This window comes from Stegodyphus dumicola, chromosome 8, assembly GCF_044657685.1.
Source record: "Stegodyphus dumicola isolate Sdum_Otavi_A_Nest chromosome 8, ASM4465768v1".
Lineage (NCBI taxonomy): Eukaryota > Metazoa > Arthropoda > Arachnida > Araneae > Eresidae > Stegodyphus > Stegodyphus dumicola.
The window spans coordinates 107,054,164-107,074,430 of record NC_140775.1 but is presented as its reverse complement, the minus strand read 5'-3'; the positions used below and the strand labels follow the sequence as shown (position 1 = coordinate 107,074,430).

The 20,267-nt window shown below is 33.2% G+C and overlaps 1 protein-coding gene across 4 annotated transcripts in view; it reads right to left on the bottom strand.

Moving 5' to 3' along the window:
- LOC118203951 (uncharacterized) overlaps positions 1 to 20,267 on the bottom strand; it is a 44,862-nt gene that overhangs the window by 9,101 nt on the left and 15,494 nt on the right. For 2 of the 4 annotated variants that reach the window (XM_085822236.1, XM_035376265.2), the window contains one exon: positions 17,264 to 17,366. In XM_085822236.1, coding sequence (XP_085678362.1) covers positions 17,264 to 17,296 — 33 coding nt within the window. In that variant the 5' untranslated portion in view covers positions 17,297 to 17,366. Of the gene's footprint in view, positions 1 to 8,259; positions 8,410 to 17,263; positions 17,367 to 17,487; positions 17,604 to 20,267 lie in introns of those variants that run through there. The other 2 variants (XM_035376263.2, XM_035376261.2) reach the window with 2 other exon arrangements.

Below are 20,267 nucleotides of genomic sequence, written 5' to 3'. Positions count from 1 at the left end.
CTAAAAATTTATTTAAACAATATACTTACTTCCACTTCTTAAGAAAAGCTAAGATTGCAAAACAAATTTTGTCTCTCTTCTGAAATTTTATGTCAAATCAGGTTTCGAACAAAAGTATAAAAATTTAAGATTCATTTCTTTATTTTTAGGAATAAATGGGCGAATGACTTGTAGCGATCTTTCTGTACAGATTAAAACTTTTATTTAGACGTAGAATGACAAGCGTAAATAACTTAACCGTAAAATCATTTTGACACGAACAGGTTAGATTAGATAAGACTCACGACATTTTTAATAAGAACATATTTTGTATAGTATAAGAATTAAATTTATGCAGTCTGTATACGAAATAGATTATTTGGTAATAGCAAAGCATATTAGAGTTAGCCTACGTACGGAGAATATTCTCATAAAAGTGTTCATATGTGTGGGGCGTAAGAATGTAACCTGAGTAATGTAAAAGATAAACTTCATTCTATATGAACTTTCTGAAAAGAGCTCTGGCGATTAAAGAAAGCTCATGGAATAAAAATATTATTCAATCTCAACAATTTTAGAAACTCATTTACCAATTAAATGTTATGATAACGGTTTCGCTTTTTTATAATGTATAGTTCACGTGAACAGTAATATGAAACTGTACTAATATTCTACTTATTAAGGATTTACTAATGGTAACAGATTAAGAAGTATGTATCAGACACAGAACTTATTGAGGAGAACATTCTAAAAAAACAGAATCAGTTTATGATGCATATAACGAAAATGACATTTGCTCACAGTCTTCATAATACAAATAGTAAAACAATGGAAAGTGCTTTAGTTTAAAGAATATTTTTCACTTTAAGGTGTAACAGTAATTATTTTTTGTAGCTTAAATCTATGCCATAATATTTTGATGAGCGCGAAATGCTACTGAAATTCCTTGCAGAATATTATACGCCATAATATGGAAGCTGCATTTATACAGTGGTTGCACCATTCCTCAGACTTTAAATATTTACAAATATTTTAATCATTTTCGTATTTTACAGAGTAGTCCAGATTATACCATCTTCGATAATCCGATCTATCCATGAGAACCTAATCCATCGTAAAATTATCATTATATTGTCTGTTTATTCAGCTATTCATTATATAACACAGTATATCTCTTATTGCCTACAATTATGTAATATGCTGAGTATCAAAATGTATACAAACTGTATTATAATTAACAAACAGTAAAACGTTTGTTTTCCTGCAAGCGTTTTAAAAGTTTCCTTAAAATAAATCTAAATTTCACAGGCTATTTTTAGATGAGCTCGCATCTTTGTTCCGAAAGAATGTCTATAATTATGTTATCAATTTCCCAGTTCTCTAGAAATTTCCAGTTAGCATCCGCAAAGTATTCGGTATGGTTTGGTTTATTCGATTATCGAAAAGCACTCGAGGGCTATCTGCCTACAGGGAGAGATGCCTTCTTGGAGGGCTTTCTAACAGAAACTGGCTCGTATATACGTTAAAAGGTGGGGAAAACCACGAAAACGCCAGTGCGTTCGCGGGATTCGAACCTCGGACCGAACTCGTTTATTTACGAATAAAATAATTTTAGTTCTGCTGGCATAAAAAGAAAATTACATGCCGATTTAAGCATACCATAATTGTGTTTTGTTTTATGCAGCTTGGGAAGTTTTGTTTTCAGTGGATCATTTTAATATTATTTGCTGTTCCGCTTTAACCATCATTCTCCCTTATCGGACTCTAATATTTACTACAAAAATCTATTCAATGCTACTTAAGAATCGGAGTGTTTTAATTCTCAATTCTATGATTTGTTATTAAACTTAAATTGGCAGCACGATGAAAAATTTGTGCATAATTTCTCATTGGATAATTATCATTGCTTTATCATTTGATCATTATAATTATCATTAATTTATCATTTTATCTTAAAGTAAAACTTTAGGATCTGGACATTCCAGTTAGGCACCAATTAAAATACGAAACAAAGAAAATTATATTTTTTGAATACGCACATAGATTTATACCGATACTTTTTAAAGTTAATTGTTCCATTTCTGTTAATGAGGCAATACTTAATTGCAAATATAAACGTTGGCACCATGCTAACTGGATGGCAATTCTAAGCCTTGTTCATACTGGATTCTAGTAAAAAAGACATCAGACACACAAAACGCTGCTCTTCGGTGTCGAAAGTTTTTATTCGGTTGAAAAAAATCTAAACTTCACGTATAGCGGAGCTAGTCGACACACGAAACCGCCACAATGAGCTCAGATAAACACCTGTGTGAACGGCCCTTAACAATACGTGGAACTTTATGAAGAGAAAAACTTAAATCCAGAATAAATACAAAGTCAAACATCGAAATATAAAGTAGATTTACCAGAATAATATGGCTGCATAGGAGGAATAAATCTGCCGATTTTATTTAACATTGCTGAAAACTTATGTATCTTCTCCTCAAATTGATGCCATGAAGTCGATTAGATAGACGTCTAAATAGTGGCGGGCAATGCCGAGCTTTTTTTGCCATTTTTACTGCCACACAATCTTACAAGCAAGGCCATTTTCAAGCATAGCTGACACAGGCAGCACATTTTCGATCGAAGCCACAGAAATTGTTCCCACAAGCAAAACAACTAAATATAGATATATTTTCCTTTGAATTATTAATATATTTTATTCGGTTATGAACTGCACTAATCGTCTAGGGCGCCAACTTACTGTCGTCGGGCCTGCTTACAAGAATTTGATTCTTTCCTCAAAAAAGGGTCCCTACTTGAATTAAAAGTTCTGAAAATAAAGGAAGGAAAATTGCCAGATTGATATTCGTTCTTCCCGCTTTTTAGTAATGACGTTATTGCATAACTTTTCTATACGATATGAATTAGGCTACCATATTTGGAGCCTGGTGCATGTTTGGGACGGACGCTGTGTTAACAGAAAAGTATTAGATAATAGAGAGTGCCTTTCAGATACAAAATCAGATATTGATCAAAATCATTAATTGCTTTTGAACTTGTTCATTTAAATCATTAACTTAAGATAAAATACGTGCAAATTGCTCATTTGTAATACAGGAAGTACCAAAATAAATATGATATCCTTCACGTAAATAATATTCATAGATGAAATGCACTGCTTAAGTTGCTAGCTGGTTTGTATGTATGTATGTGTATGTATGTGTGTGATTATGGCAAAGCCTCGAGGGCTATATGCCTAAGGGAAGGGATGCCTTCGTGGAGGACTTTCTAAGGGAAACTGGCTCGTATACACGTTACACATGGGGAAAATCACGAAAACGCCCATGCAGCCAGCCCGTTCGCGGGATTCGAACCTCGGACCGAACTACCAGTGTTCAGAGACTTTACCGCTCGGCCGCTAGCTGGTTTGATTTGGTTTATTTAATCATTGCAAAGCATTCGAAGGTTATCTGCCTAAGGGAAGAAATGCCATCGTAAAGGACTTTTTAAGGGAAATTGGCTCGTGTACATGTTACACGTGGCGAAAATGCACATGCAGCCCGCCTGTTTGCAGGGATTCGAACTACCAATATTCAGTGACTTTACCGGTCGGCCGTTGGTGGGCCTTTGCGTTCCTAAAACCCATGAGCCAAGGGTTAAAACAATGATCAAGTAATTTATGAATCGTTCCAACGATACAAGCTTTAACATGATTTTGAACTTCATAACTTAACATTTCGGCAGTAATAAATTACTACAAAGTGCTTTACTCCTTACTTACTTAAAGGAAGTATCGTTTGGACAAGATCTAAAATGATTTGGGTGCAATTTACATTACATGTAATAACTACAGTAAGCTTTCAGTTGTTTTTTCCTTAGAAGACTGGAAAGGAAATTCAGTCAAAATTCTTATTTCTATGATTCTGGATATTTTAATCTTGCATGGACACAAATCTTGTGGATGGTAAATTAATATTTAGGCATAAATAAAACATTCTGCCTGTTTAAAGACTTTTACTCAATAAAATCTTCTAAATAACTTCAGAAATTAGAGACTAGTCCTAAATCTGTAGTGCGCCTTGGTCGGATTGGCTTTCAAATTCTAAATACACATACCTCCAGGTACATATAGTAGCAACTTTTATAAGCTATTAGAGCAGTTGTCAATGATTTTATTTTTCAAATAATTAAAGAAACTGAAAAATGATTTCTGCTTTAAGTTTCCAGGATTGCCGGCGATGGTTTTATAACGTTTTTCTCAAGAATGCATTTGTGTTAAAAATAGCTTTTCACTACACATTTAAAAATTAGGGCGCTGCAACAGAATAAATTCGGAGCTAGACCTCTAAAATTTCAATCGAATAATGAGAAAAAAATATAAAGTGCACGCTTTCACAGGTAAACGTGCATGGGACACCAGAAACTTCACTTACAGAATCGAAGAGGTATTGCCCCAATACACTAACCAGCTAGAGAGTGAAAAACTTGAACTGACTATATGCTATTTCCAAGTTACATCGGAGTTGTTACATTTAAATGTAAAAGAATAACAAAAAAAAACTAGGCAAAGTTATATAAACTGTTTAGTATACTCATTAAAATATTGTATTACGTAAATACAGTAGAGTTGATATTTTGGAGATCTTCTTTGCACTGAAAATTATGCATTTTTGTGTAAGTAGATAAACATATGAGATTTTAGTTTGCTAATATACTAGGAGTCTGATTCTTGTTATTTGTGAGGATATTTGTTACAGTTAAGACTGTACCGAGCTCAGATCTTTCAGTCCAAAGTTCATAAATCAAGTTCATGGTCTCAGCTCAGTAAGTTAGGTGTTTTGAAAGTAAACAAGTAAAAATGCATGAGGCACCAAAAACTTCACTACAGAATCGAACAGGTATTGTCCCAATACACTAACCAGCTACAGTGTGAAAAACTTCAATTGACTATATGCTATTTCTAAGTTACATCGGAGATGTTACATTTATGGAAATTGTTAATGTTGCTCGGAATCAATTATTGGGGTGTAGCCTAGACATTGCTCTTTCCGCTTTGTCATTTTGGGTCCTAAGGTATGGCTTGGCATAGGCCTAGTCCTAGAGCACTGAGCTTTTGCTGTACTTTCATGATTTTGGGGAAGTGTTGAGATATCACCAGTCTTTTAAAGTTAAGATCTAGATTGGTGGTTTTACGAATGTGTAGGCCACTTGTAAGAGGGCAAAAAAATCGGTAATGGTACAAGCTTTCACAACAACATTTTTTAAAGCTCGAAAATGATTAAAAATTTTAATTATAAAAATTTGAGTTCGGATTTATGTTTTGCTCCCGATTTTCAAAGGAACTACTAAAGAAATTGTGTAATATTTTAATGACATTTTATGATTAAAATGTTATATTTCTTACTTTATTTCTTTGATTAACTATGCCATTTCTCAGGATATCTGAAGATAATAAAAATAAGATTGCTTAAAAATATTTTGTTCTCTAATACTAATATGCTTTTACAGCATATTAAAAGTTGTCCGATAAGGTTGCTAGGTAATTTAAAGGCTTCTTGGAACCTATTTGGAGAAATTTATTTTGGATTCCATTAAATGTTGTCATGATCAAGAATGCCGCCCAGACGTTGTAGGAGTTAGGGGAGCCTACTGCTGTGCCGAAGGGCCCGGGTTCGAATTTCGTAGAAGGCATGGGCGTTTGTAAATGTATAGTGTCTTTGCGGAACGAAGGCACTCTAAATATATGGCAAGTTCTCACGAGAGGTTGATGGTAGGGAATAATGGGTGGGAGACCACCTCCGAGGGCCCATCAAAGTTGAAAATCACTCGATTGTGCAATTTGATTAATTTTGAGCATATCTGTTGATAGAATTTGATGCAATTTGACAAAAATTTGTAATTTATTTAATTTGAATTTCGTTAATACAACTCGATTTGCTTTCACAGGTTCCAGCTTGAACTTTAGGAGTTGAAACGAATTGTTTATCCTATTATGCAATCGGGCTACAAGAAATCTTTCTAGAAATATACAAAAGTGTATGTAATTTCTATTACATACTGATATACTAAGTTACTTGTTTCAAGTAGCATGAATGTGTAGCTATTAATAGAGTTTTAAAATGGGTTAAGACAATCTTGTATTTAATTTCTTAATATAGTTTTAAAATACTTTAAAACAAACTTATACCGAGTTTCCTAAACCTCGTAACCCATTTAATGACATATTAATAATACAATTGCATTCATTTGTATTTTGAATTCAACATACTAATGCAGTATACATGTTTGAAGAAAATATATCAGTTACTTGTTGTTAACAAAACCAACCCAACTTAAAAGAAAAGGGTGAAGGAAACTCTTCATAAAATAATTCATCTGGCGTATTTTGCCCTTGTCTTTTCCAGCATATAATTCACAAAACTTTGGTTCATACTTGTAGCATATAACTTATGGACAGTTTGGTCTATATGATTACGGCAAAGCCTCGATAATGACTCCTGCTTAATAGGAAGGGATACCTTCGTGGAGGACTTTCTAAAGGAATATATAGGAAAAAGGAATCTGGTATACACGTTACACATAGGGAAAACCTTGAAAACGCCCATGCAGCCAGCCCTTTGCAGAACCACCAGTGTTCAGCCACTTTACCGCTCGGCCGCTGATGGATAGAACAGACAGATAAAGCGATGTGCAATAAAAAAAACAATGTTATAAAATATATGCATATAAGGTACTCTAATATTAACATAACTAATCCAAACTTATTTTTAATCTGCAGCACTAGTTTTCCACTTTGTTTTTAAATGGTAAAAACCGGTAAAAATATTGAAAAACTGCTTCTCCGGTGAAGTAAAATTCTTCTCCGAAGCGCGATGTCATATAAACATTTTGTTAAATTCTACAGTTTTAAAATCTCATTTTTCATTATCTTTCATGCAAAAATCAAAATCACAATTAGCACATATTCTGAGCCAATAATACGAAATTATCATAAATCATTATGAATATTTTTATTTATTGTAAATTAAAAGCATTGCAAACCACGAGATAGTTTAATAATAGCAAAAAGAAAATCAATTTAGTATTAATTTCAGTGCATTTAGATGCTGAACATTTTACAGCATATCAGTGCAATTTTTGATGTCATCGAAAACACACAGAATTATTAATGTAAATTCAAACTAAATAAGCTTGAATTTTTTCAGGTATTGGACAGGATAGCTATCAAAAATAAGAACAGCCTTTAATGTAACCGATTTCGAATCTTAAATGATTTTATTATCAAGCACATGCCATTTTAGGTTTCATACTTCAAATAGTACGATCTGAAGTAGCATTTTGAGCTCATATTTCATAACGATAAATTTAAAATCGTTTAAGCTAACAAATCAATTAAATAACTAATTGGCTAATTTACACAATGTATATAGTATAAAAAGGAAAAAAAGGAAGATGTTATTCAATTAGTATTTTGTAAATTATATTAGAATACTGAATTACACTACAAAACTTTGTATTTATGTTATTAGTAAGGTAATGTTGGATTTAAAAAAATCATTGTTAGCGTTTTTGAAGGAGAATAATCAAATTTAGAGTAGCAACAAAAAATTTGACATATTGTTAAAAAATTTTAAAACCTGCAGCGATGAAATTGTGTTTTTCACAAAAGTGAAAAATCTTTTAAAAAAAGCAAGTATAAAAAAAAAGTCTTCAATAAAATATTTTTTTCTTATGATATGCAGTATGGTTAACGAAGGCAAGAAAAGTAACGAAGTAAGAACGAAGTAACGAAGTAAGAAAGTAGTAAAGAAAAACGTGAAACGTCTATTACAGCTAAAATTTTTAAAGAATCAAATCTAATGATAAGAGAATGTATAATTACAAAGGATAAATAGATACCGCTTAAACTCATGTCAGAAGGAATTTTAAAATATCAGTATTACACAATTTTGCTGTTGAAAATAAAAAGCAAGAACAAACAGAAAGTAAGAGCGTTAGAAATAAACAAAATGTTTTCAGAAGTTAAAATAATATTTTTAAAGCACGGTACCCACCATATATATAAATGAAAAGTAACAAAATAAATGTTCACCATATTATTCAGAACTGGAAGAAAACTACGTTGCAAAATTATTCTAAACTTCTATAAATATATAAAATATGGTTTTCAATTCCTTCCTAAAATTATGGTTTTAAGAAACGCATATTATTAAAACTTCAAGTTAGAAATCATTCTATCACTATTTACATACTAAAGCAAGCTTTGGAAGAAAAGAGTAGGAAATAAACTACCTCTGGAGAAACATTCTTTCTGGGATTAAATTTCTTCATAGTTTATCCACTCTCATACACAGCTTCAAAACTCTCCCAAATAACTTTCAAATCTTCTTTAGTACACACTCACATTAAAATTCTTCTATTGTTGCCACATTACGTAACGTGATATTTTTTGCTTAAGAAAAGAAATAATGTAATCAAGTTGATAAAATTCCAAATAAAGTAAGTTTTATAATGTTTCTAAATATATTTATAATTAAGCGAAGTCATTAAGTAGTAGTAATAAGTTAATAATTTTGGGGCGAACATTTCCTGTTCAGAGGTAATGTAGAGTTACAAATAAAAGTTAACTTGCAGTCTGAAAACATTAGTTAATAAACTAATATTTCAATGAAGAACTTACTATAATTTTTTTTAAATATTAAAAAATTATACAAAAATTTTTAGATCCTAATTTTTCTTAAATTGCAATCTGATCTTCGTATTTGGTTGCGAGTTGAACACGGGAAATAAATTTCAACTAAACGATTTCGATCGGCCTACTAGTTTAAAAATATGAAAACTTAAGTTTAAGAGTAACATCTCAATGAAGAACAATAAAGAACTAAAAATTTTTTAAGCCTTCAAAAATTCAAAAAATCATATATATATTCTTTTTTAATTGCAATCTGATCTTCGTATTTAGATTCCGGTTGAGCACCCGAAACAGATTACATTAAACAGTTACGACCGGCCTTCTGGTTTAAGAAGGAATTTCTATTAATTCAAAACACAGAGCATGAAATCATGCATTTAAAATCTGTTAAAACTATTTAAAACAGCAGTGCAAAACGGTAGATATTATTACATGATAAATTTAAGCTATATGGAGATTTTTGCTCATATTTTGATGTAACTATGCATTTTGTGCACTGAATTGCTTCACACTAGATTTGCAACAAATATTTCTTGCAAATAATATGGCTGTATAAATTCTTTTATCCCGGGAGATGAAGCTTAGATTTTGCTTAGCGGAAACAATAACAGCTAACTTCAAGATGCCAAAAATTGATCTCAGTTTATATTTGTTTTGTCACTGTGATATTCTGGTCAAAAACGTTTCTCAAAAGAAATTTCAATTGGTATTACATTGGGAAATAACAAATTTTAATAAATTTAAGCCAATAATTGAAAAATATAAGACGAATGTGAATCATTCAAGATTAAAATTGTAATGCAATTTGCATTTGGTTATAAAATATAGGATATATTAGATTTGAGCAAATTTTAAAAATTTTGCCGCAGCAATACCCCCTTCCACACACACTGCCTATAAATTCCGAAATTCGAATGTCTGAAAGTCCATTTGTTGTTTGCTTGAATTATAACAAAACACACGAAGGCTATCTGCCAAAAAAAGAAAATGTCTTCGTGGAAGGCTCTCTAAAGGGAATTGGCTTATACAAAATAATTGTAGGAGACGAGTTAGTTATCTATAAAATGTTCTCTCCTTATCTTAGAACAGTCAGTTAAATATAGTTTGTATTAGTTATGAATATCAATTAAAACTTTCTCAAGAGCTTCCAATTAGGTCAAATTTTTAGCTGCCTGAAATGTAATATGTGCCCATTTTAAGACTGCAAATAAGATTAAGATATTTTTCAAAGCACCTTTTTTGAGAGGGAATGCACCAAAATCTTTGCCTTTATGAAGAAAATTTTGCAAATATGTTCTTAACATATACGTATATTTTGTAGAACAGAGATGATCAACTGGCGGTCCACTAGTGGCTTATAGTCTGAGGCTAGATTAACAAAAACCTATTATAATTGTCCCTATTTCCGAATTTGTGCATATTTTCACACAAATGTCATTTTAGTACTACCTTCGTACAAAATTATTTGAAATAAATCCCTCAAGAATCTTGAAACAACTGGTGCTTATTATTCCAGAACATATTCGTTAAATATTGTGCGATTCCGAGGCGCCAAAATAAAATTTAAAGTTGTCCTTGAAGATTCAAAATTTGGCCGCTCCTGCTATACATATAAAATATGCTTTGTATGCATATGTAGGTGACTCTAGTATTTTTTAAACTTGGCAGACAATATGCGCTAAAAGAAAATTATTTGATAGATATGTAAATTTGAACCTTTTTTATTCGGCAGAGATAATTTTGGGTAAAAATTGCAGCTTTACATTAAATTATTCAAAAAGAACTGCTCATGAAAAAATTAGTTTTTTAATGGGTTCCCCATAAATTAACAAAACACTTCACAGTAACACAATCTGTAAAGAAATTGTGTTATTGCAGCTAATCTCGCTTCTCGAGCTGAATGCGAACAAGCCCAGGAATTTTACCGTGGCAAGGAGCTCATAAATGCGTCACCATGCAGGAGACCCAACGACCCTGCAGGTGACCCAAAGGCTTTGTTCAGCTCCGCCCCGATTCTGAGAGAGAGCACCTCAATTAGAAAGGTCCGAGAATTTCCCCTCTCTCTACTCCTGCCACCAAACAATCCGAGAGGACTTTTGACTCGTCATGTATTTTGAGTACCCTCATGCCACATAGATAGTATGCGCTCATAAACATAAACACCTTCTCCGGGATTCGAACCTGGACCTTTCGGTATGGCAGTCACCATCACTAATTACTATACCGTCTGGGCGGAAAACAAACTCTAAAATTACTTAATGATTGTGGATATCTCATTATTTCTAAAATTATAATTGGTGACAAAACGTACGTATAGTTTTTTGGCTTTCCAGCAGGTCAAGGAAGTAAAATATGGGTAATTGAAGATGACTCCAAATTAACAATAATGACAAGACAATGAGGAATGAAAGAAGAAATATATGCCGTTTTCTTCAGAAGTACAGGACTGATCAAAGCCATCCGTTTAGAGGGACAGAAGACAGTTTAAGCTAACGTTTCACTGCCAGGTGTCTTTTAGAAATTTTTTAAGAAGGAAATATTAGAGACTCGTGCTTCACTATAATATAGTATCTCTTCATTGAGCAAGATTGACATTTCAATTTTACACATTAAAGTGAAAGAACATCCACCTCTTGATCTTGCTTTGTGTGACATTTGACTATTTTTTTAATATAAAAGAAAATTTACGTGACTGCCGTGTTCACTCCAAAGATGAGATTGATGAATCTATAAAAGCACTTATTCCATTGATTCCAAGAAATGGATGGATTGAAACATTTAATCTTTGGAAAATTCACCTACAGAAGTGCATTGATGGAATAGGGAACTGCTTTCAACACTGCCAAGATTTCTGAAGTTTAACTTGTATTATATACATTATAATGTTGTACTTGGTTTAAAACTGCTATTTTAGTCGTTTAATTCTAACAGATATATAGCGAATTATCGTTATGTCTGAGGCAGAACGACAAAGTCTTAGATTATAAAACAACCTTTTTACTGAAACAGAACTTTAAACGTAAGGGAGCGACTTTGTGCCACAATAGCCATAGCTCGGAGTGATGCAAATAAATGAGAACAGTCAACTCAGATTAAAAGTTGATCAGCAGTGTAAGACTACACAATACTAAGCTGAATAAATTGCCGGCGCGTCAGTTTAAAGCATCGGCGCAAGCCGAGATACATTACACCTGCTAACGCCGAAGCTAAACAAGCTAGGCTAGTGCCAAGAACTCTCTCTCGAGATTAAAAAAAAATCAGCTTAAACAAATTTACATTTTGGTGAGAATACGAAAAGAAAATGTCTAATTTAATAAAAGAAGAAGTACAGTTCCAAATCATAATACCTATACCAAAGACATATTCAGAAATTATAGTCGAGGTGCTCTGGTGTTTTATATATATATATATATGTGTGTGTGAGGGTGACGTCTTATCATCAAACAGAGATCACACTCACTATTCAAAGTATCAGGTTTTTATTCCTGTTTCATAGAAGAAAAGATAAACGGAATGAAGTATGCACAAATAGATTAAATATGTTTAGGAGAGTAATCACAACACTTCCAGTATGGAGATATAAAAGTCACAGCTGACCACGTACGTGCGGTAACTTTAGATAAGTTCCAAGTCCGATCGCCTACGCGGGACCAGTAAGCGTCTAGTTGCAGCTCCTTCGCGAGCGTTCTGTTAGACCGCTTCTGTCGGACTTCTCGAACCAAGTGAAGATGTGTTTACCTGGAGAGTTCCTACAGAGTAGAGATAGATAGCGACATCTGGTGCTTCATTGAGGCACGATTCCCACATGCTCGGCCATCGACGGGTGAGGACCTCAGAACCTGTTCGGAGGTCCACTGGAATACATCTGTAAAACACAAAATAAAAAAAAAAAAAAAAAAAAGAAAGAAACATTTGAAAAATAGTTTGCAAAATGATCTCAAGTTGCGATGTCATCAGACCAAAGCTTCATGTGGTCTGCCGAAGTGGAAGTTGCTTCAGGTCCTTCATGAGATCCTACTTTGGCTACATCGTATCGATCATGTGGCTTAATCTTGATCACTTTGTAAGGTCCTAAGAATTTAGGTCTTAGCTTGAGACCGCCTCCTAACTGGGTTCTTTCAATGGCTACTAGGTCGTTGACTTTGAAGAGTGGAGCGGTTCTACGACGTCGATTGTATTGTCATCAGTTCTCCTCCTGCAGTTTTAAGATATTTGCTTTAGCCTCTTCACGAATAGACTCTTTCTCCTGGATGGTGGAGGAATTCTTCATCGAGAATTTCTTTAATGCTTTGGTCTGCCTTATTTCTCATTTTCACGCCTGTCATCAGCTCGAAAGGAGTGAATTTCGTTGATCTACTGACGGTGCTGTTGATGATTCTTTGGACGTCAGGCAGAAATTTGAACCATTTGGCAGGATCATCTACTGACAGTTTTGCAAGCACTGGGATAAGGGTTCCATGAATTCTTTCGATCTGGCCGTTGGCTCTTGGAACGCCTGTTGTGATTTGTATGAGCTGAATTCCTTCATCTTAACAGTATTCCTCAAAGTCCTTTGAAGTGAAAGCAGATCCCTTGTCAGAGATAATTCTTGAAGGATTTCCGAAGACAACTTGTTGGATTTTTAGTTTCTGTACAGCTTCTGCCGTTGATGTTGTCTTGACTGGGTAAAACCAGACAAATTTTGTAAAAGCATCTACCATTGTAAATATATGTCGATATTTCTTATCTGTAGATGTCAGGGGTCCTACAAAATCTATGTGATATGTGCTTAACGGAATATTGTCCTTTAGGATTGGGTTCAATAGACCTTCTGCTTTACCTCGCTTTTTATTACAGAGGATGCACTCGACACAGTTCATTATAACGTGCTCTATTTTCTTTGTAGCATTCGAAATATGAAAATCTCTTTTCAATAGATCTTCTGTCTTTTGTACAGCAAAGTGTCCTTTGTTATGTATGCCACGGATGATCTCGAATTCCATCGCTTCCGGCACAACGATGAGTTCTCGACCTCTCTCCTGCAGATACAACACATTATCTTTTAGAAGATAGTCATCTCTAAGTCCTTTCTCGACCAGAGTTTTCAATAATTGAAGACGCTCATCAGCTGTTGCGATGTTGCGATCTTAGTAGTGATTTCACTTTGCGAACAAGTGACCATGCATACAGCATGCCTACTTAATGCGTCGACATGTCTCATCTGTTGATTGGGTCTGTGGATAACTTCATATTCGAACTCTTCGAGTAGCAGTGCCCATCTAGCTATCTTCGGTGTCAGATCTTTTTTCTGCATTGTCTTCTGAAATGCATCGCAGTCTGTGACTATTTTGATTTTTATGCCTAAGAGATAACTTCGAAATTTTTTCAAGGCTTCGACGATCGCTAGCATTTCGAGTTCATAACTTGACATTTTTTCTTGTTGAGGTGATGTTTTCTTGCTCATGTAATGGATTGGATGCAGCTGTCCATCCTCTGAGCGTTGAAGCAAAACTGCACCGAAACCATGACTACTAGCATCCGTGTGTAATTCCAAAGGTTTTCCCTGCTGAAAGATATTAAGTACAGGACTTTTGCTCAAAAGTTCTTTAAGGTGGTCAAATGCCTGCTTCTGTCTCGGCCCAAATTCAAATTCTACACGTTTGCGAAGCATATCACTCAATGGTTTGGCTATTTTCGAATAACCAGGTACAAATTTTCTAAAATTGTCTGCGAGACCTAGGAAGCTTTGCAATTGCTTAAGGAGTATCAGAAACCCCTATACCGACAATGTTAAATTGGCCATTTTCGATGTACCTTTTCTCAAAATCTGCTGTAGATACAAGCTTGAAATTTTTTCTGTAATTAAAGTATACCTATTTGATTATACTGAAATGAGCTTTTGAAACATTTTGAATTTTAGAGTAAATTACAGGATATTTTGTTAGGCATAGTAAAATTTAGCACTTTTATCACACAAAAAAATTAATTTTTTTTCTAAGTTTATTACAAAAAGCTCATTTCAGTAAATATTAGGAAACCTAATAAATAAGCCACAAAAAGTTTAGATACCTGTGAGCAGTAGTTCCTGAGAAAAAGTACATCGAGTATAAAAAAATCACGTTTGGAGAAAAACGCGTTTTTATGTAAAAATCCTCATTGAACAAAGCAGTAGATGACAAATTAAAACTAGATTTTTTTACAGTTCTAATTTTCATAGAGATTAAAGAATGGTATTTTTAGAAAGATAAAAGTGTAGAGAATTTGAAAATGCAAAAATCCAAAATTACAATTTTTTGAAGATTTTGGGGTTCCAACTCCCCTTAATGTTGTTAGGTTGAGGAAAATTTTTAACTGCAAGGGTCTTATTTGGAGATGGACGAATTGTACCTTCTTCAATTAAATAAACGAGAAATTCAATTTTTCTTTTAAGGAATTGACATTTTTTAAAATTAATTTCTAGTTCATATTCTGAAGCTACTTTTAAAACTCGTTTAAATTTTTCTAATCCCTCTTTTTCATCACGGGAAGGTATGATAAAATCATCCATGTAAATTACAACTGTATTATCCCTTATTAATTCCCTGAATACATTATAGATAAATCTTAAAAATACACTAGGACTTGTGGTCAAACCAAACGGTGCTCTTAAAAATTCAAGTAAACCTGCATGACAAATGAATGCTAAATATTTGGTACATCTTTCATCGACTGGAACGTGGAAAAAAAACATTTTTCAAATCCAAAGTTGAAAAAACTTTCGCTTCCCCAAATGATCAACTACTTCCTCTACCTGGGTCATAGGAAAAGAATCTTTCACTACTTTTTTATTTAACTGTCTTGAAGTCTACGCATAATCTATGTGTTTTATCACGTTTCTTACATAACAGAATTGGAGATGCGTATTCGGAACGAGATGGTTTAATTATCCCCTTTTGCAAACACTCGTCTATCTGTTTATCAACAATTTTTTGCTCAGGAAACGGTAATCTCCGAGACTGTTGCGATACTGGAATATCATCTTTTAACACAATATTCATTTTTAAATTCGTGTCTTTAGTTTTATTTGGTTTATAATTATGAATCAATAACGATAAATCCTTACGAATGTTCACATCAGTAACATGCAAGAAATTGACATCACATTCGTCAATCACATTTGCAAAATTCAATAAAAAACACTCTTGTAATGATGATTCACTTTTAAAATCATTTTCGGTATCAGGATTAGATGTTTCATTTTTTTCTTCCCGACTTAACTTTTAGAAGTTGAGAATAAATGTTTGGTGTTAAAATTAAAGGAACAGATAATTTATTTAGGGCTGCAACAATGATTTCTAACCTTGGTGAATTGCTATTTAAAGATAATCCTACTCTAGCGATATCAGCCTCTTTTTTTTTCGTCAAAACATGAGCTAAGTATTATTTTACCGTCCAGCGGTGTCTTTATTTGAATGAATGATGAATTTATGACCGGAACTTGTGCGCCTGAATCGATAAGTGCTTTTATTTTTTTTATTTTCTACGAAAATATCAGCATATTGCAACTCCTGAATAAAATTGACGTTATTAACACTTGTTTTGTTTTTTCTTTCTGTTTCCTTATGCGATTCGCTTTGTTTACGTTTTACGCAATCCCTAGAGAAATGAAAATTTTTACAGACGTAACATGATCTCTCTGGCGTCGATGAAATGACATCCAGTTTGCTTTTAGGTTTGCTACGACGGAATGAGTCATTCTTAATACTTTGGTTTTGAACACTTGGTACTTACTATTCATTAGACTGAACTTTAGGGTTATGTTTTTCAGACAATGATTTTCCTCGGGATGAAAAATATAAATCACATTCTCGCCCTAACTGTGTTGGATTAAACCATGTTCTCCCCTCGCGAACACCTATGTATTCTTTCGTTTTGAAATCCAAAGTTTCATACAATTTATCTGCAACAATTAAATCAAATAACTTTTTTAAATCCTTTTGTGTCTCCCTAACCTGACAGTAGTATTCAAATGCTGCGGTCAATCGCGATGCAAATTAAACATGAGACTCGTTTGCTGCGCGTTGAGCATGTTTAAAGGTGTTCAGAATCTCTCTTGGTGTCGACTGAAATTCAGCTAAAAAGTAAAGCTGTAAGTCTTTGGGAACTTGTTTGGTGGCAAAAGCTTTTTCCAATGAAATGAAAAACAAATGCAATGCCTCTGGCCGCTCAGGAACAGAGATTGTAAGCATTTTAACACTTTTCAGTAAATTTTCAACACTAGTCTGTGCGTTTCTTTTATCGCCCGATAATGATTGTGATTTAAAATTTTCTAGCTCAATTTGCTTCTCAATTTGAGCTAATTTAAGACGTTCGATTTCTAACAGATAGTGTTCATTACTTGTCTTAGGCGTCCGATCCTCGACGATCTATTTGACGACGCCACGAACAAATTCAATGTTCGTTTTGAAGACATCAGAATTTTCTACAATTTTTCTAATGTCAGCTTTTTTAGCATTTTCTGGAACATTCTCTTCAATTCTTTCGGCAATTAATTTTAAATCACTCTTGTTTGAATTATTTAAGAAACTCATTTTAAAACGAAACACAAGTATCATTATCTTAAAGAAGGAAAAGTTTTCACAGTACCTTTTTTGAAGTTCGCCGGCTTGGAGCCCCCATAGTTGTGAGGGTGACGTCTTATCATCAAACAGAGATCACACTCACGATTCAAAGTATCAGGTTTTTATTCCTGGTTCATAGAAGAAAAGATAAACGGAATGAGTATGCACAAATGGATTAAATATGTTTAGGAGAGTAATCACAACACTGGTTCCAGTATGGAGATGTAAAAGTCACAGCTGACCACTTACGTGCGGTCACTTTAGATAAGTTCCAAGTCCGATCGCCTACGCGGGACCAGTAAGCGTCTAGTTGTAGCTCCTTCGCGAGCGTTCTGTTAGACCGCTTCTGTCGGACTTCTCGAACCAATTGAAGATATGTTTACCTGGAGAGTTCCTACAGAGTAGAGATAGATAGCGACATCTGGTGCTTCGTTGAGGTACGATTCCCACATATATATATAGGTATATTTTACTACTTTTCCAACTATTTTATTTCCTATTAAATTTAATTTCATTTCCAGCAGTAAAATGTTTGTTAGTTTTCTTTCCGATTGCATTTCGTATCTCATATATGCTCGGTGTAATAACTTAGCAAAATTACAAAAATCTGATGTGTACACCACATGACTTCCTTGTACGGAATATTAAATTATACGCATTTTTTCTTGCATTTCATTTAAACTTATTGGATTGAATTAAATGTACTTCGCCGACAGCACATAAACCACAATAGAATAAATGCATTCTTTAAAATTCACTCTAGTATTTGTTTACCATAGCGACACTCTGGCGCTAGATTCACTTAACAGTATTATATTTCGTTCATATTATAACTCAGAATGCACAAAATTTATATCGTTTAAAGAATTATCTAATCGTTGCCACATGTTCTGTTCAAATACTATAATAAAGCTAAAACGATGTATAAAAAAAATTAAGCAAACAAAACAAAAAAGGAACAGTTTTTCACAGGCGATTGAGTACTTCTCATTCAATTAATTCAGTTCTCACTTCGCGACAAGGCAAAAATGCACAAAAAGTCAAAATATCTGTATTAAAAATTACGAAGTAAATCTTAAACACTTATTTCCTCGAAAAAATTCCAGAAAGGATTAAGTATGATTTAATTCGCAATAATAAATGAAGGCGTTATTTTTGTTGTTGCGAAGCTAAGTTTCTCTAGGTTGGCAACAAATCCACTATTCTGCAGTTTCAAATGTAAACAAGCAATGGCCGCCATCAAAAACATTATTAGGATTAGCGGCACTTAAACAACTTTAAAATTGTTGATAATTCTAAAAATATTGTATACAGATTTACTAAAGGCATAAAAACCTTAACCGGAAGATAAGAACAACATAATTCAATCATTTTTAAAGCAAAAAATATACAATTTACAAACATATAAGAGTAAAGAAACTGAGATCACTGAGCCGGGTAACAGAGTGGATATATATATAAATATATTTGTATACGTTTGATACGGCCGATTGCAACCAAAATACGAGGTGCACATCTACAGGTTATAGCAGTCCTATATACAAAATTGCAATGTTCTGAGGCTACTCGTTTTTGAGTTATGCGAAATACATACCTTCGTACAGACGCCACGAAAAATTCTCTTCAGAATTCATTTTAAAGCAGTTTTATAATTTTTTGGAGGAAAAGTGTCTTTTATTCTGTCCTTATGTACAGATATCACGCAAAAACATCGTTAAATTTCATTCGATAGCGGTCAAGATGGATATTTTCGTTGAAATATGCTGCATGAAACTTTTCGTGATTACAATACTTCCTTTTTTACTTCGTACAAGGAAGTAACTAGCTTAAAAAAAGATGAATATTACCTGAAATATTGTACGTTTCATTTCGGAAAGTTACGTGAGTATCTTCATTTTTAATCCTTTAACGTTTCTTGCCCTGCATAATAAATAAATTTTCTAGCCTAAATGTTAAAATTCTCAGTTTTGATGGAATTTATTTGTGATTATCTGCGAGGTCATCGTGTTTTCAAAACCCATTTTGGGAAGTTCTTTATTGATAAATTTTGATGTAAAAGTTTCCTTAAAATTTATATATTTTTTCCTTTACAAACATGTACAGGAATACCCACATTCAGTTTTCCAGTACCACAACTTAAATTTCGAAAGTAAATTTTTTAATAATTTCATGTTCCTTGAAATTTATGTATTTGCGATATCGCTATGCTTTCGCAAACGTTTTGAGAGTGTGCTGTCGGTACTCACTTAGACACTTAGAAAATATTTTCTCTTTACTATTGGTACATGCCATTTTCCGATATTTTTTTTCTATTTATTTTGAGCTTAAAAATATATTTGTAGATCATTTATGTTGATATCTGTGATAGATGTTTTGAGTATTCGGGAAAATAAAACTTCCTTTTATTCACGCGAATGAAATTGGTGTATTATTATTAGTCGAAGTATTAGTCGAATACAAAAAAATACCAGATTTGTTCTGATTATTCAACACACATATGAACTTCGACATTCGAAATTTTTCACGTAGTTGTAATTTTTTCTGTCAATAATTAGAAGACGAATGGAATAAATACAGGATATGAAGATACGAAATAAACATTTTGAAATAAAGAAAGTTCTTCAGCTCTAAGGAAGTAATATTATTCTGTAGGATGTGTAAATACTTTTCAAATTCGAAAATGACATAGTATATAAGATATAAATTTACAAGTAGAGAAATAGTGAAGGCCAACTATTGTTCAAAATCTGGACGGTAATTACACAGAACTAATTATACTAAAATTCGCCATAAAAGGCGATTCTAAAAAAGGTCAAACGCGTCAACGCGTGTCAATTGTTTTTAATCTCCTACTACAAAAGGAATGCTGCTGGTCACTCCTTATCTAAAACGCATAGTTTTCCATGTCACAGACTAAATTTGCATATTCCCAACTTGTAAACCCTATAATTTTCCTTTGTAATCTCTTCTATTTCCTTTTGTTAAAAAGGTTGTCCATTATATGGTTATTTCATACCGAACTTACAATA